General features: G+C 40.8%; 1 protein-coding gene and 1 long non-coding RNA gene across 12 annotated transcripts in view; one reads left to right on the forward strand and one right to left on the reverse strand.

The window, feature by feature from the left end:
• LOC140386395 (uncharacterized) lies at positions 1-25,093 on the reverse strand. 10 transcript variants are annotated; one of them, XR_011933595.1, is made up of 6 exons: positions 22,978-25,093; positions 13,308-13,985; positions 10,756-10,874; positions 8,305-10,035; positions 5,105-5,291; positions 1-3,960 (listed from the first exon to the last, which is right to left on the reverse strand). It is a non-coding gene; the product is annotated as an uncharacterized lncRNA (long non-coding RNA). The 10 variants fall into 10 exon arrangements; XR_011933596.1 differs by having other exon boundaries at positions 8,305-8,429; positions 8,694-10,874; XR_011933594.1 differs by adding an exon at positions 21,010-22,063 and having other exon boundaries at positions 8,305-10,874.
• The window catches only part of nr2f2 (nuclear receptor subfamily 2, group F, member 2), a 10,909-nt gene continuing 7,856 nt past the window's right edge, over positions 22,058-25,110 (forward strand). For both annotated transcript variants that reach the window (XM_072468695.1, XM_072468696.1), the window contains exon 1: positions 22,058-22,222. In XM_072468695.1, coding sequence (XP_072324796.1) covers positions 22,213-22,222 — 10 coding nt within the window. In that variant the 5' untranslated portion in view covers positions 22,058-22,212. The remainder of the gene's footprint in view (positions 22,223-25,110) is intronic.

Raw genomic sequence — 25,110 nt, forward strand, 5'->3', positions numbered from 1 at the left:
TAAAGTAAAAACAAAGTTTTATTTATACAAATGATATATATACTATCCGGTAGACCTCTACCGGGGTTCCTGCTTGGTTGGTGCCTTATTGCCCGACCTTACATACATTGGGTAACAGAGATACCCCGCCCTGGCAGGGGAGACCATAGTCCGTAAGGAGCAGGGTGAAGACAAGCATTCCCACCCTGTAGATGCCATGTGGGATATTACAGAAAGGTCGAGAGTGGGAAACTGTGGGTGTGAGAGGGGATCTCTGTAGAGGCTGGTCTCTGGCAGATCTTGCATCCAGGCAGGCCTGTCTGGGGTGCTGACCCCACCCAGTTCTCCATCCCATCCAAGTGTGCTGCTGCGTGTCTACATTCATGCACTAAACTGGCCTCTTCCTTAATGGGAGAAACTAAAGTCTGATTGGAAAATCCCAGTTGATCTCCTTTCGTATTTTTTTATTAATTCTTGGGATGTGGGCATCGCTGGCTGGACCAGCATTTATTGCCCACCTCTAATTGCCCTTGAACTGAGTGGCTTGGTAGACCATTTTAGCAGGGGGCTGTTAAGAGTCAACCACATCACTGTCACATGTAGGCCAGAACGGGTATGGAAGGCAGATTTCCTTCCCTAAAGGACATTAGTGAACCATATTTTTTTTTACAACAATCGCCAATGGTTTCATTGTCATCATTAGGTTTTTAATTCCAGATTTTTATTGAGTTCAAATTTCACCATCTGCCATGGTGGAATTCGAACATGAGACCTCAGAGCAGTACCCTGGGTCTCTGGATTACAAGTCTAGTTACAATACCACTTGCCATCACCTCCCCCAAAATGATCCATACTGAAGCTAATCAGCTACCCACTGCATGCAGGAAACGAGCAGTCTGGCCAGCAGGGCTAATTTCAGCATCTGCTTGCCTCCAAACCTAGCCCAAAATGGGGCCAAAACCCCTACCATTGTTTCATTGTATGCAGAAGACATGATTGAGCACCCTGCATTCCTATTGAACATCTTTGAGAAGAAACACGTATCCCATTTGGAGAATTCAGGGTTGAGTGTGTCTGGTAGCAACTGAAGTTTCTGCTCAATTCTGCAAATATCCTAAAGGTGGGAAAGCAGGTATCAGAAGAGCCAGCCTTGTGATTGAAAAGGATTCAGTTAGCCAGCTACTTTTTGCCACACATAACACAATGGTATCATTTATGTCCAAACATGTCATTCTATCATGAAAATACAACTACAGGGCAGCACGGTGGCACAGTGGTTAGCACTGGGACTACGGCGCTGAGGACCCGGGTTTGAATCCCGGCCCTGGGTCACTGTCCGTGTGGAGTTTGCAAATACTCCCCGTGTCTGCGTGTGTTTCACCCCCACAACCCAAAGATGTGCAGGTTAAGTGGATTGGCCACACTAAACTGACCCTTAATTGGGAAAAAAAAGTTGGGTACTCTAAATTTTTTTTTTTTCAAATGAAAATACAACTATGCTGCTTGTGTGCGATCTCCTCCCAAGAAATAGGCCAAAATTCTGTTTTATTCCACTCCCTGCGGACAGTAACAAACCTTGACACATAAACGGCATGTGTTAGGAACGCGTTGCATTGCAATGAAGTAAATAAGTCAGATGATCCCGAAAGAAATTCACAGAATCATAGAATCATAGAATTTATAGTGCCGAAGGAGGCCATTTGGCCCATCGAATCTGCACCGGCTCTGGGAAAGGGCACCCCTCTCAAGCCCACACCTCCACCCCATCCCCGTAACCCAGTAACCCCAATTAACCTTTAGCATGGTCAATCCATCTAACCCGCACATTTTTGGATTGTGAGAGGAAACCAGAGCACCGGAGAAAACCCACGCAGACACGCCGAGAATGTGCAAACACCGCACGGACAGTGACCAAGCCGGGAATCGAACCCAGGTCCCTGGTCCCATTAAAGCACATAATGTTACAATGGTTTGAAAGTGCACAATTGTGCGTACATACATTGCGATAAAAGCTCACTGCCACAGATTTGGCCTGCATGGACTCAAGTTAAAAATCTTTATTCTTGAATTAACTCAACTGGTGACTTAATCGATACATTTATTTTTCATGTGGCACATTCCCACTGCAGGAGTGCTGTCTTTTCCTTGGATTCATTGTTCCTTCCCATTTTCCCTTTCGACCCATGCACCTTTCCTCAGTTCAAAATGCTTTGCAAGAGTCACAGGTGTTATTGTGTGCACGAACTTGAGTTTGATCTCAAGTCAGACTGTTCTGCGATTTAATATGCTGGCAGATTGGCCCACTGTGCACCAACAGATGTAATGGGGATTATTAAAGGAATCCAAGTTTTGTTGCATACTGCACAGTACATGTCCATTATCCATCAGTCCTTAGGTCCCTCGCTACTCATTATTAAACTGGCATTGAAATTCTACTTGACATCAGCACATAAATTATTGGCTATTCCAATTACCAAGCAATTCAAAGTACTTTAATAATACTTCTGTTTTCTAAACAGTTTAACTTTGATTTTTCTTCAGTAGAGTTTTTAAATCACCCCACATTCATGATAATATATTGAATATATTTTATTAGAATGCACATTTAAATAAGATTGGTTCCGTTTCCATGAAAATAGAGCCCTGCATTATCACAATATACTTTCTGATGAGAAAAGCCATTTGGTCAAACTTAATTAATCCATTTGTAACAACCCTACACTTTTCCATTGTTGCCTTTAGTCATTTCTTGAATAATACCAACATCCTTCCCAGAAGTTTATTCAAAGTGTTGCCCACTTGCTGTGTGAACAAGAATATCCCAGTTCATTTTGTTACTTTGAATTTGCATGCCTTTTGTTCTACTCCTGCACTTTAAGTGGTATTCTGGAGTAACTTTTTCCATATTATTTACTATCTGATTTACCTCTGCAAGATCACCACTCGTTTGCCACCTCTGCCGGCTAAAGATTCCAGTTCTCTCCAGTCCTTCCTCAAATTGCAGACCCAGATTGTGGGGATTAACTTTGTTGGTCTTCTGTGTATCACCTCCGATGCTCGAGTCTCTCCCGTGTTTCTCAGCAACCAAAATAACTCACAGCTGATTTGGTCAGAACCTGTACAGATTGATGATTTCCTTTGCATTGTGATTCAATGCTTTGGGCTCTGCAGCAAATGCTGCTTTGCATTGATTGGGTATACATTTAATATAAAGTCTGATATAGTCCTAAATCTATTTCATCTTTAGCTATTTCACACCATTAATCAGGTATGCATGTTGAAGGCCGGCACATGGCGCAGTGGTTGGACTACGCCGCTGAGGACCTGGGTTCGAATCCCAGCCCTGGGTCACTGTCCGTGTGGAGTTTGCACATACTCCCTGTGTCTGCGTGGGTTTCATCCCCACAACCCAAAGATGTGCAGGTTAGGTGGATTGGCCACATTAATTGCCTCTTAATTGGAAAAAAATATAATTGGGTCCTCTAAATTTTTTTTTAAAGGTATACATGTTGACCGTCTTCCCTTCATGTGTGCCTTACCTTATACATGTCCACATTAACTTTCACCTGGTAGCACATGAGAACCCTGGAAATCAGGTTTCCCCACATAGTGGATTTTTAACTCCACACCTTGCAACTTGTGGCCCCGACATGTGCCCCACTTAGAAGCAAGCCAGATTAGCAGGCAAGACTTTCAGTCAGGCAGGGAGAGGTTCTAAAGAGAGTGAAGGGCTAGCTAGGCCCGATCCTAAAGTGTGGCCCAATCAACAGCTCGGGAAGGAGTGGATTTGGTTTTTGACATCCGGTGTGAGGGAAGTGGGAGCTTGTATAGGGGAGATTGGGGTGCAGGGAGGGGACATGCCTGCTCCTCCTGGATGACGAGGAACATGTTGGGGTGCTTGCCTTCTTCCTGAGGTTGTCCTCACTTCACTGCCGCTGTCAGGTTTCCGAGGCCCGGGAACATGGCTGTCTGTGAATACATCTGCAAAACAGGTGAAATCTAAGTTTCCCAGGCTCATGAACACATTTAAAATGCCAATGCACTCCTGAGAACAGGTTGGTTTCCTGCCCCATGTCCTGCCACAATAAAAACTAGATGTTGACGGTTTGGAGCCGACTTCCAGACAACGCTCAGAATTTTTGTTAACGCTCTTTAATTAGGACAGGGGGAGTCCACACCAAGTAAAATAAGGATTTATTTACAGTTACGGTCTATACACTTCTTGGTAGATCCCTACCGGGTCTCTTCCTGGTCAGTGCCTTACTAGTCGACCTTTTATACATTGCTAAATTAAAGTTTCCCCATTGCTAAATTAAGTACCCCGCGAGAACCACGGGGAAGATAATCATTCCCACCCCATAGGTCCCTTGCGAGATATTGCACCCTCGATCCTCACTCAATTTTACTCACTCATGCATGTTGAATTCTCCAGGTACTTCAATCCCGTGTCACCAATGCTACCATTCAAAGAAATGGTAGTGATGTGGCTCATTCAATTAGAAATACGTACACGCAGAAACAGAACATTTTCCTTCTGGTTAAGTCTTATAAGCCATATATTTTCCTATGAATTACTGATAATTTGATTTGATTTTTTCTGGCCACGGCACAGGAAGTGGATTTATCACTCTCATCATATATTGTATTTAAGTTGAACACATTGTGAGGTTAAGTAACATCTTCCAAAAAGCATCTTTTTAATACTGTTTTTACTCCCCTTTATTGAGCAGATCTACCATGATGAGCTGGAGACACATGAATATGATTCCTCTGTTGTTACACCAGTCACAAACCATCCTGACTTGAAACTATATCGCTGTTCAGTCATTGTCGCTGGGTCAAAATCTTTGAACTCCCTCCCTGCAAGCACTGTGAATGTACCTGCACCCCTTGGACTGCAGGAGTTCAAGAAAATGGCTTCCCACCACCTTCTTAAGGCCTGTTAGGGACAGGCAAATGCTGCCCATGCCTGCATCACATGAATGAATAAGAGAAAACACTGTGATACAATTGTTTTAATTCAATTTGCACAATGGCTCCCAGAAAGGGATAATTGCAACTTGCACAAGTGTATCTGTGTCATAGAAATCTATAATTTATTGAAGTATAATTGTTAATCTCCTACCATTTATGCAGCAAAAATTAATCTTGCGGAGCCCGTTCTCTTGACAACAGAGGATTTCTTATGTCACAAAATTGAATGATTGACCTTCCTCCCGACTTCTAAAATTGGGTTGAAGTAAGTTTGAAAGTTGATCTCAAATTTCAATCTGGAAAGCACACAGGAAAAAATCTATGAGCTGCACCGAATCCTGTGGGGAAAAAAATGCAATGAGTAAACATTTTCAATTAATTTATTCTTTCAGGGGAAAAGGAAAAGCTAATATTGCAACATAACACAAATATAACAGTACCATTGAGAACAGTCGGAGAAATGTGATGCAAATACTCCATGGCCCACATCTTCCAATCAGGATTGCAAACACTATTTCTGACCCTGATCAGACAAAACAAAATGCACAAGTATCTGCCTCCGATTATTCTAAGTGATTTTCCAATCGAGGATCCATCACATCTGACACAGTGCTGGAAACGTTGTACAGAGCAGCGGTGAGAGGCTACAATACCTTGTTATGGCACAATCTGCTGTTTCCAGTAAGTAAAGGCTTAAATGTCCCAGAGCTGCTTTGAAAACAGCTACAGAGAGAAAGTAAGTGTGTAAGGTAAGTGGATAAGACGGTAGGGTGGGTAAAGGAGTAGGGTGGGTGAAATAAATGGGAAAAGGGCTTGCGTGGGTAAGATAAATGAGGGAGGGGGTAGGGTGAATGAGGGGATAGGTGGGTAAGAGTGCAGGGTGGCAGGTGGGTAGAGTGTCAGGGTGATGGGCGTGTCTGGTAGGCAGGATGGCAGACGGGTGTGTGAGTTAGTAGGTCGGGGGTAGTCAGGTCGGGGGGAATTTGGTTGGGTTGGGGGCTAGTCAGGTTGGTTCAGGGGAGACGGGGACTCGGGAATCATCAGGTGGTGGAAGCTAGTCAGGTCAGAGATGAGTCAGGTCAGTGGAGTCGGGAGTGGGTGCAATCAGTTGGTTGGAGGACAGCCAGGTTGGATAGAAGTTGATAAATTCTTGATTTCTCGAGGAATTAAGGGCTATGGAGAGAGAGCGGGTAAATGGAGTTGAAATCAGCCATGATTGAATAGTGGAGTAGACTCAATGGGCCAAATGGCCTTACTTCCACTCCTAAGTCTTATGGTCTTATGGTCTTATGATAAGGGGTCTGAATCAGGGAGGCAGTCGCGTGGGGGGAGGTGTGGTACAGTGTGAGTGATTGTGGAGGTCAGTTGTTTAGTTACCCAGGTGTTAGGCTAGGATTTTTTTCTGTGTAACATTTCCTGAGTAGCTATCCATGTAAATACCCTGGACCTGTCTAAAGCCCCCAACTCAAACTCAAAGCAGGAGACTTTTTCCGAGGGTCATGGGACGCAGGCGGATTGCTTTTTGGAAGTTCAAGCTTTCCAGGAAATTCCCACAAAACCGTTGAGTTGAGACTTCCAAGGGGTCTCATAGAGCATCTACCTTGGTGTGTTCAGCTGCCAGCTATCAGTAGAACTGAAGACCTGGGTTTACATTACTTGAATTGTTGGTTATTTAATTATTCTGTAACATTTGTATAATGCCTCCCACCTTGTTAGACTAAGACTTTGAATTATCAATAACCTCAAATAAAGGATAGTCTCACTTAAGCAGACACCTCAATCCATCCACAAATCTCTTCAATTGCATGTGCTGTTTAAATATTCCAACAATGGATACATATCATTACTAATGATCCTCAATGGTATAAATTTTATTTTTTTAAATATTCTTTAACATGATAGAAAATTGATATTTAAAAGTGGTGCTAGTTTTTGTGCTGGACGACTTTTCTTTTATTGGGGAAAATATTTTATTAAGGCAGATATAATTTTAACAATTTTCAAGAGGAAAAAACAAAACAAATAACACCCAACCAACCAAAAAACACAGGACTTTTCATTTTAATAGACTTGCTTTCCTTCCAGTAAACGTAAATATTATCTGTGAATGAGATAGCTCATAAATTCATCTCCTTGTATTCTGAAATTGTGTACGAAATCTTATTGCAGAGATTACTCGATATTCTAAAATTCTGTGTTTTCTTGCATTTGTGTTCATCAATGTGAGGATTGACAGTATTGCAGAAATGAAATGTTTTCACTTTCCACATGTTAACAGCATCTAGCACAGACAAGAAACCTATAAAATGGACTAAATTAGCAATTAGCAGCTCTTTCTGTTTTGTTATGACAGTGCACTTAGATCTTATACACAGATGCACACACACACATAGATGCTTGCACACACACACAGACACACACATAGATGCCACACACACATACTCAGAAATGCATACGCACACACATGCATAGATACACACACACATATACACATAGATACAGGTGCACACACACATAGATGCATGCACACACACATATAGATACAGATGTGCACACACATAGATGCATGCACACATACAGGCACACATGTGCATAGATGTGCACACACATCTGCACACACACCACACATATAGATGCATGCACACACACAGACACAAACATATAGATGCATGCACACACACAGACACACACATAGATGCATGCACACACATAGACACACACGTGCATAGATGTGTGCACACTCACGCACACAGACAGATAGATACAGACACAAACACAAATAGATGCACACACACTCACACACATGTATGCAAGCAAATGCGCACTCAATATTAACATGCTTTCTGCTTCTCCTATACAATTTGTTGTCATAGTCTTTCAAATCAAAACATTAAAGCAATTATGTGAAATCTGATAACCAGTTTGTATTGTGGATTTGCAGCCAATTTGTATGGATTAATACCGACCATCGAAGAAGAAAAAAATATTCATCCTTTTTGATTCAGCTAAATCTGAGGTTAAGAGAAAATTTTTGACATACAACCTCCATAATTAAGGTTTAATAAGAAATATAATTTAACTGTTGCTCTATTAATTGCACCATCTTCTCCAAATGTTTTTATAGCATATAAATTATTTTAGGTAGTGCTTAAATGCTATTTGAAGCTATTGCTTTCTTTCCATTTTACAGCCCATTATAAATTGGGATGATTTACTGAATTCTGACTTTGCTGATCTCTGTCCTCAGACCTTGGACTGTTCTGTGACTATAACCACAGATCAAGGGAAGGAATGTGTAAACAAGAAACTTTAACATTCCATTTGGTTAATTGATCCCAAATGCTGTCTTACATTGACTACCGGCACATACACTTTTTTTTCTCCACTTATTTACTGGTGTTTCTTGATCAACTTTCCGAACCGCATTTACGAATTCTGCGTTGCTTAGTGTTACCCAGCCATCCATCCAAAAATATCTTAGAAAGAAATAAAGAAATATCAACACTTTTTCTCCATGTTTTGGTTCCTGGATTAAGACTTTCGCCATCAACATAATAGCTAAACCACAGAAGTAATGACATACGAATGCACAGAGACAAGTAGGTTTGCCAACTCTGGTTGCTATATTCCTGAAGGGTTCATCGCATAATCTCTTGCCTCTAATCACCCCACTCAGTTAAACAGCTTTCTTTAAAAATAAGTCCTTTTCTAGCTAATAAACAAAAGTGAAAAATGCACACGTTTTTCACACTTCAATGGTTTTTTCTCCCTTGCTTCATGGAGATGAATATTTCATTCCTGAAGACTCCAGGGCAATCCAGGATGGTTAAGAACCCTAGAGACAGGAAAGGTCCAAAGAACTTATTTGGTTCAATTTAAACCTGTGAAAATAAACACTTGAACAAATTCAAGTAATGTTAGTCTAATGAAAAATCTGCAGAATATCTAATGAATTAATTTTCTGGTTCCAGATAAGTGCAAGAGGCACAATTTACTTATACATACACTGACATAATCATATTCATATTTTGCATTAATATTGATTATTTTGTCAAATGTAATTCTGGTGCAAGCTATGGTTTTTCTGAAACTTGTCTGGAAGTACCAACGGGCATGCATTCTAGAATGTTTGCCACCAGTGACCAGTGCTTCTGAATCCCCACAGTCCTCATTAGAATGGAGCTGCTGCCAATTAGATCTACAAGCTCAAACAATCTTTCATCTCTTTTGAATACTTGTGAAAATATATTTGTTTCCTGGTAACTTTTATTGTGTCCAGCATTCTGTGACAAAACCTGAGAGAGGAAAAAGTAAACTAAGCGAGAACTACTTTTCTGCATCATTTTTTTTAAAGCTGGCAATTTGTGTTATGAAAACGTACTTTTGACCACAAATAAGGATTTATGTTTGATTCAGGATATAGCCAAGCTGACTGAGTCTGTGATCTGTACATGGGTTGCTAAGATATATATTTAAGAACTAAGGAAACCACAAATGATTTAGCTGTGGCTTAAAACATATTATCTAAACCATTTTGTCCATTATACTTATGAAGACAAATTTGTTACCATGAGTTCCCATCTGTATACATTCATATTTTAACATTTTCAGTTTAATGCAGGAAAGTTAATCAATGCTGCATCAAAACAGCAGCTTCTGCAAAATAGACAACTGGCAACACAGCAAAAGAATGTTCAATTTGAAATATTGTGAATGAAAAAACACTGTAGCCCAAAGCAATTTGTGTAGCGGAACATGCAGAGAATGCATGTTTATCTGCCTTTACCACATATGTTTCCCGTAAAGGTGTACGATAATGCAGTATGACATTAATTTCAAATGCACTGGGTTGCTGCTGGCTAGTTCAAAGGAGGGAGAAGTTATTCCCATGGCTTCCAATTTTCTGTGACAATGAGCATGGAATAAGAAGTCATATTTTTATACTCATAGCTTGATCTGATTGTGTTTTGAGTTTTGCATGATACTTTTAACTCCCTCTCTTACCTGATTAGGTTTCGTGTTTTCTGGGTCTTGCTGAATACTAAAAATGTGACCATTTTGAAAATGCATGATACTGGAAACCTGTTAACATACAGCCAAGTCTTTGTTAACTAAATATTTTGATTGCAGTTTCACAATACAATATCCATCCAACATAGCTTGAAAGTTCCAAGCTACAAAGGAATCTAGTGCTCATAAAGCAAAAGAACTGCAGGAGGTTTAAATAAGCCAGCATCTAATACCCTTAAACAATCAAATTAGTTTGTTTGTGTTAGAACTCAAATTGTCTGGAACATTTGCAAAACAAGCCCTTCAGACTCAATACATTATCACGTTGTTTTTTTATAAATATCTCAGTCGTGTAGGCAATTGCATATGAAAATTTAATTGCTTAAAGGCATGATGGTTAACTGATGTTTATTCTCTATCTTTACTGTTTGAAGACTACAGCAGTAATCTGACAACCTAAAACAGGAATACAGTAAATAATGCCTTGTGCTTTCTCTCCTCTGGCAGTTTACTGTTGCTATCCTTAATAGTGCACTTTGCATTTTAACATTCAATGATAGTTTGCTACCTCCAGTGTTGAGGAGTACTGTAAAGTTAAAGTGATGGATTTGGTTATTTTTCATTTTAAGTACTAATTGTGATCTAATGTTAACAAGTCATTGTTCGCCATCATCATCAGCAGTGTCTCTAACCGCATAGGTACTAAATGCTGGAATTCTCTCCCTGAACCTCCACAGCCTCACCACCTCTCACAGACCTCCTTTAAAACTTGCCAAGCTTTTGGCCACTTACCCTAATATGTCGATATGGTTTGGCACTAATTGTATCTGATTGTATCCCTCCAAAGTGCTTTCGGATGTTTGGTACGTTCAAGGCACCATATCAACCATGTTGTTGTTGTTGAGAAAGTACTGTGTGAAAAACATTTTAGCCTATTTCTGAGTGGGCATAGACACACAAATTGTAACAGTCAAAATTTAGTACAATAGCTATGAAGTTGTTTAGAGAGGTCAAGGGATAGCTACTGTGGAAAGTGGGAATACATCACAGTGTAATTGTAAGTGCTCTTCTAAACTGGGTCCGAAAGCACATGTTTGAAAAGAGTGCAGGCAGCTATATTCTTTATCACAACACATTGAGAATTGGTGCTGACATTGAGTCCCGAGATGGAAAATTGTACCATGTTCTAAAATGTTTCGTTCATCGGTGGCAGGGGGACACAGTGATTAGCACTGCTGCCTCACAGCGCCAGAGACCCGAATTTGATTCCAACCTCAGGTGACTGTCTGTATGGAATGCACATTCTTCCCATGCCTACGTGGGTTTCCTCAGGTGCTCCAGTTTCCTCCCACAGTCCAAAGATGTACAGGTTAGATGGATTGGCCACGCTAAATTACCCCTAGGTGGGATTACCGGGATATGGTGGGGTATTGGGCCTAGGTCGGGTGCACTTTTAGAGGGCCAGTGCAGACTCGATGAGCTGAATGGCCTCATTCTGCACGGTAGGGATTTCATGGTCAGGAAATAATTAGGGAGTGTATTTTGGAACATTTACCAGGGGCCTCCTTTGAGATTGTTACCATGGCGAATGTGATGACCATTACTTTGGGGTGATGGACATTGTAAATGTCTGCATTCATAGAATCATAGAATTTACAGTGCAGAAGGAGGCCATTTGGCCCATCGAGTCTGCACCGGCTCTTGGAAAGAGCACCCTACCCAAGCCCACACCCCCACCCTATCCCCATAACTCAGTAACCCCACCCAACACTAAGGGCAATTTTTGACACTAAGGGCAATTTTGCACGGCCAATGCACCTAACCTGAACACCTTTGGACTGTGGGAGGAAACCGGAGCACCCGGAGGAAACCCACACACACATGGGGAGAACGTGCAGACTCCGCACAGACAGTGACCCAAGCCGGGAATCAAACCTGGGACCCTGAAGCTGTGAAGCAATTGTGCTAACCACTATGGTATCATGCTGCCCTTGAAAATAAGAAAAGGAACTAGGACTGAGATCAAAAATAAATTCAAAGATGAATATGTCTGAGACATATCATTTGATGACCCCAAGGTGTACAAAGAGTCAAAAAAAGATGAATGCCATGTTAAACAAACTGAGGGACAACAAGAAGTCATGGAAAAATATATTGGAGTATCTAGTAAAATGAACAAGCAGATACAGCTGGATTGAAGTCAATGCTGAACATTTAAAATGTTATTTGCGTTTAAAGTCCAAACATTTTCTTTGATATTTACTGTTTCCTTCTCCAATAATAATGACATCTATTTGCATTCCACAATATGCCAAAGTGTATATATATATTTAAAAAATAAATTTAGAGTACCCAATCATTTCTTTTACAATTAAGGGGTAATTTAGCGTGGCCAATCCACCTACCCTACACATCTTTGGGTTGTGGGGGTGAATCACGCGCAGGCGCAGGGAGAATGTACAACTCCATGCAGACAGTGACACCGGGCCAGGATTAAATCTGGGTCCTCAGCACCATAGGCAACAGTGCTAACCACTGCACCGCCGTGCCCATGCCAAGGTATATGTGTAGATGTTTTGAATTTCATATTGTCTTTTCATTAAGAATTTTAAAAGATTTTCACTGATCTATAGAAATTGAAACTTGTTCAAACTTGTTGAAATAAAGCGATTCTTATTTTTAGAAAACTGTTCAAGATCAATTATTTTTGTTAATGTATATTGAAAGCAAAGTCACATAGGTTTCTGAATATTTTAAAATGTTCCTTGGCATAAGAAATCTCAGAAGGAATAAGGTGTTCATAAACTAACATTTTAAATACTGATTATACCATGAACAAGGATGTGTTTTTTTTCAATGAAATATCAATTGATATTTTTTCACTTAGCTTTGCTTCTCATGGAATTCCAGCAGAAACACTCATGAAGAGCAGCCTGATTATTGACTTGTTCATCTTCAAGGGTATTTAAAACTGCAAAGTGTAAGATGTGCAACTTAAATCAAGTGTTACAGTATTATGATCAGCGGTCACACAGAATAGACTTTCTTCTGAGCACCTGCTGCTGGTCCCAGGCTGAATTATACTGTCCAAATATGGCACAACAATGGAGCTCAGCATCTTTTGATTTGGTTACGATCAAACATTGATGATATATAATGCGTTATTTCACACTTGGCTCCTACACAACAGACTTTTAACAGGAAGGATTACTGTTTGAAATTATATCATTACCTTTTTGCAGAAGGGCTGCATTATTATCCAAACAAATTGCAGACTATAAAGGTGCAGCGTTACAAGTAATTTAACTATTTCATAATTCATGCTTTGTTTTGACTTTTCTTACCAATTAATATTTGAGTACTATCATCCCCTTCATTGCACACTGAATGTAAACAAACATTTGCACATTAATTCATATGGGAAATTCAACTGCAAAGTTAACATTCATTGGTTTTGCAGATGAAATATAGCCAGGGATGCATTAGGCTTGTAATTCGGTCGATGAATGGGGACATGTTAAACCAGCATGGCTATAACACTTACTGGGGTTAGACACGCGACTTTTAAATGTAAAAAGGATTGCATAATAATTAGATTATCCCATGAGTGAAATTTCTGAACTGAAGTTCAACAATTTAAGAGGAGAACATATTGAATCTTCTGCCTCTTGTGACAGTTTGACAATGACCCCACCTTGCCTCGATAAGAATGGAAATAAATATCACAGGTGCGATATTCTCTAATGCTTCATGTGAGAAAGTGGGTCAGTTTATGGACTATGACCAGTTTCATTACTGTATCCAAATTGACTCAAGTTGGTCAGAGACTCGGAGATGGGACAGGAAGTCGATTGTTAAAGTGCTGTAAATACGTTGTTTGGCTTCCGAAATAATCAGACTACAGGCAGATTTAATTAATTAGATTAAAACTGGGATTTCAAGGAAAATGCAGTTGGCTTTTTAACCCGGCATGATGTAGTTTAGAATGGGTCCTCTTCTTCGGGGAAATCGGGCACACCATCCTGAAAAGAAATAAAGAAATATTTATTTTACAGCCGATTTCATCATCTCAAAGCATAATAGCTCATTAATAGGATAACTGTGAAGATAAATAAATGATTTCATTCCGTCAAAACTACAGAAAATACATCTTGAGTTTTCTGCCAACCCTTGGGCAACTTATAGATCTAAGTATGGATAGATCTAAGGATGCACCTGTTAAACATAAAGGATCTGGATCAAAAGGTGACTTGAGGATCCATAATTTCAATTCAACAATTTAGCAGCACATTTTACAATTTGCAACTCATGCAAATTTGCAACACATAAAGTGTGTTGAAAATTGACAGACGATTATCTTTAAAGAAACCGAGTATAAGGGCGTTTCCACTACCTTAAATATAACGATGCTTTAAAACCTGTCATTTTAAATCAAAATATTATTATTGCATTTGCTTCTGGTAGCATTTTACATTTAATTTCAACTGAAGACCAAGTGCACTGTGAGCTAAAGAGGTTGGTCTGATACTGCGACGCAAGCATGTTCTACGAAGGATATGTGACATTTAAAAAAATATTTTAATAAAGCTAAAACATCCCTCTCACTCTTGACAAATGTATTCGCTTCTTTCCAGCGTTGGCTATAATAGATTCCCGAAATTATTGGTAGAGAGAAAAGATGTATGTTCCAGATTTAAGTGAACCATGGTCAAAATAATATTTGAGTCAACACGTTGGAGAAAAAAAAAGCTGCATTCAATGCTCAATTCGCAGCGAAGTCCCAAATTTTTGTCCAATGAATTCGAGTACTGCACTGTTAAGTAATCCTCCTCTGCTATATTGCATTCTGTGCCAAACCCTTGGTGATACAAATTGCATTTATTCAAGGCTTTCTATTAATATATAAAGCTTCACATTCTCACAATATATCACATTTCCCATTTTAATGAGATACAATTGTTTTTATTTGTGCCCAATCGGAGTATGTGTAAGGCGCAAATATGTTTCGAGGTAAAATGAAGCGTTAAATTTAACTACAGTTTAACTTTCCATGTTTTTTTTTCATCTCTGTTCTAATCACTTGCCGAAGTCAACAGTTATGGAGGTTGCTGCAAAGTTGGAGGACAAGACAAGCGGACTTTAAAGCAACAATTTCCAATGGACCTCAGACCCAGTTGACTATCTGTCAGGGAATCAATTCTGTTTGCTCGATTCACAACACATTAAAAAAACTTATTTTCACTTTTCTCGCAAGTGACATATTCTCTCACTGATTTACACCCGGAGCGACCTGCCCCCCGCCCCCACACTGGCCATTCTAATTGTCTTGCAATATCCAAATGTTTAAAGTTCAGGAAATTTAATCCGGGCCTGCACTGCAACTTCTGAGGCAGGTACTCCAGTGAAGCGCTGTGATGGAGGAGCTGCGTGTCAGGTGGCAGACACTTCTGTGAAAGCATCGAATCTTACAATGCATATGCAAAGTTATTATTCTATTACACACTTAACCGCCAGCTTCTATTGTGGTCCCTAAACTCCTGGCATGAAGGATATGTTATATTTTCTCCTTACAGCTATTTCCATCACTAAAGAAGGAGGTAGTTAAATAATACACACATTTCTGTCGGCTGCTATTGATCATAAATCAGCGGTTTGAATAATGCTGGCTCAGAATTAAAGGGTAAGCATAATATTTCGAATAAAGCAACGAAGGGAGGAAGCAGTTTACCCATTGGACATATATGCAAGGTTTGCCCGAAAGAAGTAGTCAGAAGGAGCAACGTTTGAAAAGACATGCTTTAATTATCTTACCAAGCTGATTTTGACACAACATAATTTCAGATTTTGGAGAGGAAGAAAATACTAATTAAATCTAGTATCCGAGGACTGGAGATGTTTGATAACTAAAATCTTCATCAGCAATTTATCTTCCTGGAGCATAAATTTGCTGCAAAGCTGTGCTTTCATAGCTCTGACGAGTCCTATTAATCTTCTTCACCAAGTTTTCGATAGGAGACTACAGCTATTTGCGCCCATGTGATCTGCTAACATCTAAATTGTCATCTAGAAGGGCAGAAGGGAGCTTCCAGCTTGAGCTACTCCGCCTGTACGGTTCCAGGAAGAGCATAAATAAAATCGAATCCCAAATCTATTTAATTCGAATTGATCAATACTTTAATATCTTGCACGGAAATGTTACGTGTAATATAAATGTCAGTCACAGGAGGGAGGGAGGGGAAGCTCTTCAGGCGAGGCCACTTGATGTATACATCATTATTGAAAGTGCAGAAGCAAAACTTAGCTATTATGCACTGTGGAGTTTTATTGATCAACTAGTCCGTTTTTGAGCAGCAGGTCTACCAACTTATTAGCTGGAATAATTAGGAAGAAACAAGATTTCAGCAAGTCATTTTTGCGTAGAGGACTCAAGCAATCAAGTTGCTTGCGTTAGGGAGGAGGGGGGCGCACTCTACTGTGGGTGGGGAGAGTTTGCTGTGAGCCAGTTATATCAGATAGAGGGCATCTAGGCCATTATCTTTTAAGAGAACAGAGTTGGGGCTTGATAAATTCGTCTGTATCAGTACAATGTTCCGGTTTGCTTGTGCTATGTTACGTAATGCCAAAAATTCCCTCCGTTTCAATACTTCTTCGAAAATAAGTTGAGCATAAAAAACATGCACCAAACTTTAAAAAGACTGATTTTGCATTTGGCATTTAAATAGTGTTCGGAAAAGGTGGTTTACACAAACTCCTTTGTGCTGCATTATAAACAAACACCCATAGACATAATACATTTGAATGTAAAGTTCTGATCAGATAGCTAGCGAGCAGTCATTTTACGGAGATAGAAAATCACTGTGTAACCCTATTGCAATGTCACGCCACGGCAGAGTCAAACTTATCTCTTACTATTATCACCCTTACAAACTACATCTACTTTGGTTGTAAAGAGGAGAGGGAAGGGGGGGAAAGGAAGAGATAGAAAAATGCTGGCGTTCTGCCTAAAGAGAAATCATTGAAACAAATTAATCCTTCGCCGGTTAAATTGACATGGCAATCCATCATCCCAGAGCCAGCCTCTGAAAGCAATCTACTGGCTGCATGTTCTCAGATTGTCCCTGAGGGCACAGAGACAGATAGAGAAGGGGAAAGGCGGGGAGGGGGGGTGGGGGGGGGGGGGGGGGGGGCGCATGTAACCTGCACCTTTAAATGAACAACAAAGTGTTTGCGGAAGAAATGGGACGAACAATAAACGAAACCCCAAAAAGTTAAAGCAGCATCCAAGTCGGTGATTAATGCAAGTTAAAACGAACACTGAATTGACTGTCCACAGAGGAAGACGAGGCTGATGGACAGTAGGTGAAATGTGTGCTCCCCACACCTTGTGTAAACAATATGGTACTTTGTTTCTTTTTTTAAAAATGACACTGTCCCAGGACCGTTAATTATTAGCAAAACTGAAGTAATTTTTTTTAATGTAGCGGTTGGTATCCACCCTGACACATACAAATAAGCCTGGTTTAGTCATATTTCAACATAAGCCATAAAGGGCTCAGTTATCTTAAACATGAATTGGAACCAGTTGCAAACAAGGGAAACTCCTATCGATTGACTAATAAATAGGAATGGGGGTGGGGGGGGGGGGGGGGGCGTGGAGCTTTGCAAAGCTAATTTCGCATCTGTATCACAGCGATCTTGTTTGGGGTGGTGGTGGTCTGGGTGGTTGGGGGGTTGGGGGGCGGGTGATGGGGTGGGGGTGGGGAGAGGCTGATCATTTGCTGCAATACTTCATTGACGTTTGAGCCCACGTTCAGAACAAAGTTGGGCTCAGGAAATGTTGCGCGGAGGGATCTCCGAATTCAAGGGATGTGTGAAGTTGCGTTGCGAAAAGGGGTATCGGGGGACGCGAGTGAAAACCTTTAAACAATATATTAAGAGGAAAGGTTGTAGAACCCTGGCGTTTCCCCAATAATTAAAGCGGACAGTGACAAATTGGTTTACATCGGTAACACAAATCGTGTCTGCAGCAGTCTGCAAGCTAGTACCAAAGTTTTTTTCCAAAAGCAAAACAGCTTTTTCGCAGTTGTTTTTTTTTGTTCTGAAGAAAAGTTGAATTCTCTTAGCTCCAAATAAATATGTTTGCTTCCATTGTCCAGACATGACCAGGCTGGACAGGCATTCACGACACAAGTGCCTTTATTAAATTGTATTTGCTCTCCGCTTCCTAACCCTGTACTCAGTCCTCACGATATCCACCACTTGCTCACCAAACTTTCACTTTTTCCGCCTCAAATAATCTTTCTGACACCCCCTGTTGACAACTCTTGTTTATTGTTTGTTTCTGGGAGTCTGTAGCTATCGATCCCATTGCCTTGCTACCTTTCAGCATCATTAATCGTGTAACATAAGCGAGTGCAAAGTGCGTCGTAAGTTGGGTCGGCTAAAGGCATTCGAAATGGACTTGAAGTGAGACATCTACATGTGCCGCCAATTTCCATTGGTATGTTGGGTCGGAAAAATGTGCGGGTTCTTAATGTGAATCGGGGCAACGTGTAGGGAAAGACGAGAGGAATCTCTTGTACAGACGATGATTACAAAATCAGCCAGGCCAAAAATCAGCAGAATTCATAACCTGCGATTTCACCAGAACTCAAATATTACAAACTATTTCTGAAATTCTGAGTCTCTGATCTCTAACCAGTTTTACATTAGGCTAGTCATTTAATCGCCTATTTTCTCATATTCTCCCATCAGACCATACCCAGAGAAGCGTGTCACAAGAGAACTATACTAATTTCTCTACTCTCTCGCCAACGAAACACCAATGAGTTTCCAATGGAACTCCCGTCTGCTCTGACGCTTCTCGTCTCGCCTTCAAACTCCATCAGATTTGTTTTACGTGTTCATTAGCATGGTTAACCTTTGCTATATCTTGGGCCGGGATGGGTTAATCAGGGCAGCACCGTGAGGCCTGGGGGTCAGAGGCGCCCATCTTGAGCTTGGAGTGCGGGATTCTGGCTGGAAGTTGACGGTGAATGCATCGCGTCTTTCTCTCTCTCTCTATCACTATCATCCTCTCCACCTGCAGCTCTCAGTTTATCTCCAGGGAGTGCAAAACAGGAGATGACACTCTACAAATCGCTAATTAGACTTTCCCAGATACCTCGGGATGCAGTTTGCCTTTTCGCTTCTGTGCAGCTTTATAGCTAAATATAGATAGAAGCTTAATTTGTTTAAAATGTTAACGTGCAGCTTTGATTCGGCATCCTGCTGTTTTTTTAAAGCTTATCTATTTACATCGATGTTATGACACTTAGTATTCATCTATGTATATTCATTGGAATGCATAGATATAGGATCTTCATAAAGGAGGGATGTACCGCCTATCTTCTTTGCACTCTTTCTTTTTTTTAGTATTTACACTTCAGCCAAATGGCAAATGCTGTTCACTGCACTAAAGCTAACACGGGTACCTCTTGTCCTCGCTCGCTCCCTCTGCTCCTTTCCCATAATTTTCTATGACAGCCTGCTTTGTTTTATCCTTAACAGAGCACTTTCCCCACTGTCAGAAATCACCTCCTAATCAGTGTCTATCGATTTTCGCACCTCTCTTTTTATCCGGTTATCCCAGCATCTTAAACATGCCTTTAAAACCTCTCTCTCTTTACACACAATGATTTACCCCTTTGCTCTCTGCTCACCAGCGAAAAAAAAACACAATCGATATGCCCGTGTTATTTGTGTGTGATCAGTAAATATTTGGTCTGGTGACATCTTCAGCTTCCCTCCCAATCGATACAGGACCCAATAGGAGGCGTGCTGTAACATGTAGACAACTGCTGTCTCCATGGTATACCTTTCTAGCCCTTCACGTTTGTCTCGCTCTCTCTCTGTTCCTGCTCTTCTGTTAAGATCAATTTCTTCTTGACTCAACCTCTGAGTCACGCCCCGTATCCCTTTAATGCGACGCGATTGTTAATAAGCTAGTTGTCTTGTCAACTTTCCATTCATAAAACAGAGTGACTCTTATTAAGGCGAGAGTGCACATAACTGCTTAATAGTTTTATCCAGCACAAGTATTGGCGCTAACCTGAAATGAGGCGGTGGCCCTGCGTTCACAAGACAACCCGGCAATGCTTGAATCGTGCTTATCTCCAATGCCATACATTCTTAGGTCTGGTCTTTTAAAACGGTATTCATTCTATTTTTATCTTGCCTTAAGCCGCAGTAACTTCTGCAGATGGGCCATCGTTTGAGTGGGGACGCTAGCTAAAGGTGAAGTTTGAAATCAAGGAGGCATTTTAGTTTTGAGATGCGACCCTGCAGTGTTAACTTTCATTGCAAAATATTTACTGGCAAGACCAGAGTGCCAGCATTGCGTTTTGATCTTTAAGTCCCATCTATTCCTTCTCAATTAGGTCGCCACGTTATTTGCTTAGTTACACGCCAAGCAGACACCACTGGACTTCGCCCCCAGTCAACTTTCAAATGTACTTCTCAATGTGATGTGTAAAATAATTGAAACCAAAAGGAAAAGGTTTTCTTTTTCGAATTGAACAAATTTTAGCTTTGCGTAGCTATTCACTTGCCGAGCGGCATCCTCACAATTTAACCACATCAAGACTTTTGAGAAACTGCATGGGTGATATCTGGCAGTTGTGGGGGGGGGGGGGGGGGGGGGGGGTCTGCAGACATTAAACACAGATAAAATATCCAGTTAGTTTCTTTTTTGCATCTTTGCCAATTAAAATAGGGTTCCACATATAGGCATGGCTTATCTTCAAATGCACTTTAAATGGTTCTCCCTCGCTGAGGCATTATTTGTTCTTTATAAAACACAAAAGCATCAAGAAATAGCCGCTGCACAAACGGGTTTGTTTTAATATATATATACCTATAGTGTTAGAAAACGTCTATACCATGTTTAGGTTCTCTCACCTATTGTGCTATTAGAAATGGCTGTATGGAAAAGTAGTGGAGCGGCTAATACTGGCAAGATTTGGAAGTGCACATGTACTTAATGATTTAATTGCAGCAGATTCCTACCCTAGAATCCGGACAGTGAGCAGTATTTAGCTGTAATCAGGCCAGAAATGTTGCACAAGATTTTTCTCTTGAAAGAGCGCCTATGTGTCCATTGAAGGGCGCTGATCCGAAAAGACAGAGCGGACAAATAAAAATCGATCTGAAGCGACCCTGGCCGTCCTTTTCACACGATTCACACACAATCCTCTCTCAACTCTGCCGAGACAAAGGCCTGAGGCTGGGGGGATTCTCCACAAGCTACAGATACCCTTTCGGATACCGCGCAGATAATTTTACACTGGCGACAAACCCATGTTCTCGAATCAACAATTCGTCTCAAAAAATCTCAAAGTAATCTTAGCTTTTAGACGGGGCTGATGGGGCAAAGGGCGGGGTGGGGTATAAGCGTTGGAGGAAATCATCACCTTCATATTCTGAGACTAAGCAAGTTTATAGAAGAAGCAAATGAGCTTTGACAACAGAGAAGTTCTCCAAACTCCAGAAAGCACACACACCTGACACTATTTGGGGATGAGGGTAAAAAGGTTCTGATTCAATTATCACCCCGCCCCCCCTCTCTCTTACCATGTTTAACTAACTCAGGGGCAAAGCAGATCTGGTTTTAGACTATATGCATGAGTTCTGAACTATTTGCTGTTTTCATGGCTTTCCAACGCCGCCGCCTTAAAAAGAGAGACAAGGTTTATTGGGGAATTTTAGTGAAAGCTGTGGAACTGATGGCAGGGAAAGAGTCAAAAGTTGCAGAGAGCTCGTCGCTTTGGGGTGTTTGCGCGGCTGGCACTTCCTGCATCTCGGCTGCATCTCGGCGGTAACGTCAATCCCATAAGAAGTTTACCGAGAGATGGAGCGAAAGTTAAATTGCAAAATCGAAAGTACTTCCCTGCTTTCTGAATATGCATGGTGAGCCCCTCTCGCTTCTCGCCAAAGGCGAGCCTTTTTTTTTATCAGTTTACACTATCGGTCGAGCAAACATATGACGGTCGATGAAATGAATGATTGTCTTCAATAGACAAATAGATCAGGTGAGTAGGAGACAAACCCTCCTTCAGTTCACCTGCCAGAGAGAAAAAAAAGAGATTCATCTCACTCAGTAGTTTGCAACTCAGTTCCGCCAAGATTCACAACTTCCTGTGTCCAGAGAGGAGACTCGAACCCATCACGACGCAAATAATTTCGGACACCGAACAAAGACAATTGCAAGCAATGATGTTTGGTATGTTTTAATAAATATATGTTTTACTTAGCCGAGGGAAGATTCGCTTTCCTTGAGCAATACAGAATCGTTCTTAAACACCTGTATTTATTAATTAATCTATATTATTTTGACACCAAGCAGGCTTTGAACTTCAACACATGCTCTGCCTCGGAGCATATTCAATGTCCGTTCAAACAATTAAATGTTGGCTTCAGCTCATTTTAGATTTTTATTTTGATATGACATTAAATCAGGCTTGAGTTTTTTGCTCGGGTTATTTTGATAATCTGGTGCACAGCCTTTAGGAATCCGGGTAGTTGTCTATCTGTCTCCCAATGTAACATATCGTCCGTCGGACATTCAGTCGCACTGCAATTGGGTCGCAGTATCGCCCCACTGTGTAATATTAGCATTAGACAACAGAAGGAGCAGGTATAATACGAATTTGCCAACTTAGAAATAAAGGGGGACTTCGAACCTTCCTGAAGCGGGTTACCGTTGTGTGCATAGATTCCCAAAGCCTCTTTGCTCCTGTTTTTTAATGAATTAAATTTGTTCCCCCCCCCCCCCACACACACACACACCTCCCCATTCATTGCTAAATTGCTCTGCAATAGTGCTTTGATTTACAATACTAGGTATCCCTGGTGCGCTTATTTTAAAAACTTTAAAAAATAACACAGATTCGCGGCAAATAAGAAAATAGCCATTGCTACAATCAACAGATTTTTTTTTTTTCCTATTTAAATTGGGTATTAGAAATTGGTACTCACCACTGTTTAATCTAGGTCCACACCATCTGATGATTGGAGGGGGAGGGAGCATATTTATTTTTGGGGGTAGGAAGCAGCCGGCTTCGATTTGGCTTTAACTGCGTTAGAAGAATCGCTTTAGAGTTTTAAAAAAAATCTGTTACCAATCGGTTGTTTCAGAAAGAAGACAACGCCAAGCACCTAAGTCAAGCAAGCGTCCAGGCAGATCTGTTTTTTTTTTTAAAAAGCACAAAGCGACGGAGATCAGCAGTCCCGCTCAGCAACGTCCGAGTCAATTAGAGAAAAATCCTAAAGAATTAATCACATTAAGGGTGCAGAAGTTTTTTTTTTCGGGGTATAAAGGGCGCGTTGTGAGCGAGGAGGCGCCGCGATCCTTTTGAAAGCCTTTTCTCCTCTGGAGTTCTACAGCGACACTCCATACGCTAGGTGGCAGCCAGATACTGTACAAGATTTTGACAAATTCTCCAGCATATGCTGCGATTTAGCACTGTAAATTTTTCAGAAGCCCGCTGCTCTGACAGCTCCCGGCGGTTATCAAAGTGCCACAAGTCACCGCTTAAAAACTGCAATGACTTTGAGATCACCGGGACACAATGGGAACCACTTTCCCTATTCATCGTGTTGCAATGTAGTGAGAGAGAGGGGGGTGGGGGGTGGAAAAAGAAGGGCAAAATCACAGGGAACTCAAATTCAATAGATCTAACTGGTTATCAGAGAACTGAGAAGTAAGTGGCAACCAGATCGTGTTATAAATAGGTTCCTCTAGCACGCTCGGGTTGGCACCCGTTACAATATTCAATTTACCAAATCTCATACTTTTCCTCGTCTTTTAAAAAAAACTGCATTTAAATGGCGGCTTCTGACAGCCTCGCTGGCTTGTTTCTAAGCAAACCCAAAGTTACTTTTGAAATCATTGCAAAGTGCAACCTGTCCATTTGCAATAAAGAAAACAGGCATTGCACCCGTGCTCCTGAAAACCGATAAAATTCAAACTTTCGTGTGCCTTTCTAAGCAAAAAAAGCCCCCTGGCATTCTGCATACTTCGCCAGATAACACCGTGTTTTGGCACGTCAGTTTAATTAATAACATAAGATTATTCACTTAATATTTCTCAAAAGTTAACCGCATGTTGCATTTTGTGTTGTTGAATGTCAATACTTCATACTTATCTTTTTCACTGACCTTTTCTATGGTAAACTGTTACGTTTGAAAAGATGCATGCATTTTGCAGATTGTAATATATATGTTGCTGAAGATGATGTGCCGAAGGTTTTGTCCATTCTTTGCTAATGTGACCGGGGCATGCTTTCTGTGCGATTGCAGTAAATGAGCATCAAGATGGAATTGAGTTTGTTTACCCCCCCAGTAAACATAATATGGTGTGTTACAATTCTTAAGCACTTCATTAAATTGTAAACACGTCGCCAAGAGATTGTTTCCACATAGTATCTACATTCAGGCAAATTTCTAAAAGAAAGTCCACAAGGCAGAGGGGTAAACATTTCTGTGGTGTAACGGTATTTAATGTGCTCGCCCGCTGCACCTCAAATCGAACACCTGTTTAATGTAATGTTTCCCTGACCGTGTGCTGTACCCTCCAATGTTCATAATATCATATTTTATATATTAGCTGGTACAACTTGCAGTCATCGTTCAAGCGTGTAAATATTGGAACATTAACAGTTCGCACGTGCATTTAATTTTCCAAGACTTACCTGTGAAATGTACAGGATTCTTCTAAAATGTGCACCAGAGTGCATCTTTTAGAATGACGAATCCTGTGAAACGCGCATCTGCAACTCAGCGACCAGCGAATTCTGAACATTTTCCTACAAGAAAAAATTCCGTGTTCTTTTTACCCCAAACGCCAGTTCAATCGCATGTACTCACTTAGCAGGCGAGATAAATTTCGCTAATCATCCAATTCCTGCAAATAAATATAGCTCACAATGCGACCAGAGCCCCCAAACCAATTAATTGATCTGAGCCTGTATATTTCTCAGACGTAGAAACATTTGTCAATTTTGTTCTGTTGAAACGTCCATTTTTTAAGAAGTTAATTCTGGCAGCACTGCCAATAGACTAACCCCAACCAAACCCGGGTGACCGCCAGATATAATGTGGTATAAATAC

The sequence above is a fragment of the Scyliorhinus torazame genome, chromosome 12 (assembly GCF_047496885.1).
Source record: "Scyliorhinus torazame isolate Kashiwa2021f chromosome 12, sScyTor2.1, whole genome shotgun sequence".
Taxonomy (NCBI): domain Eukaryota; kingdom Metazoa; phylum Chordata; class Chondrichthyes; order Carcharhiniformes; family Scyliorhinidae; genus Scyliorhinus; species Scyliorhinus torazame.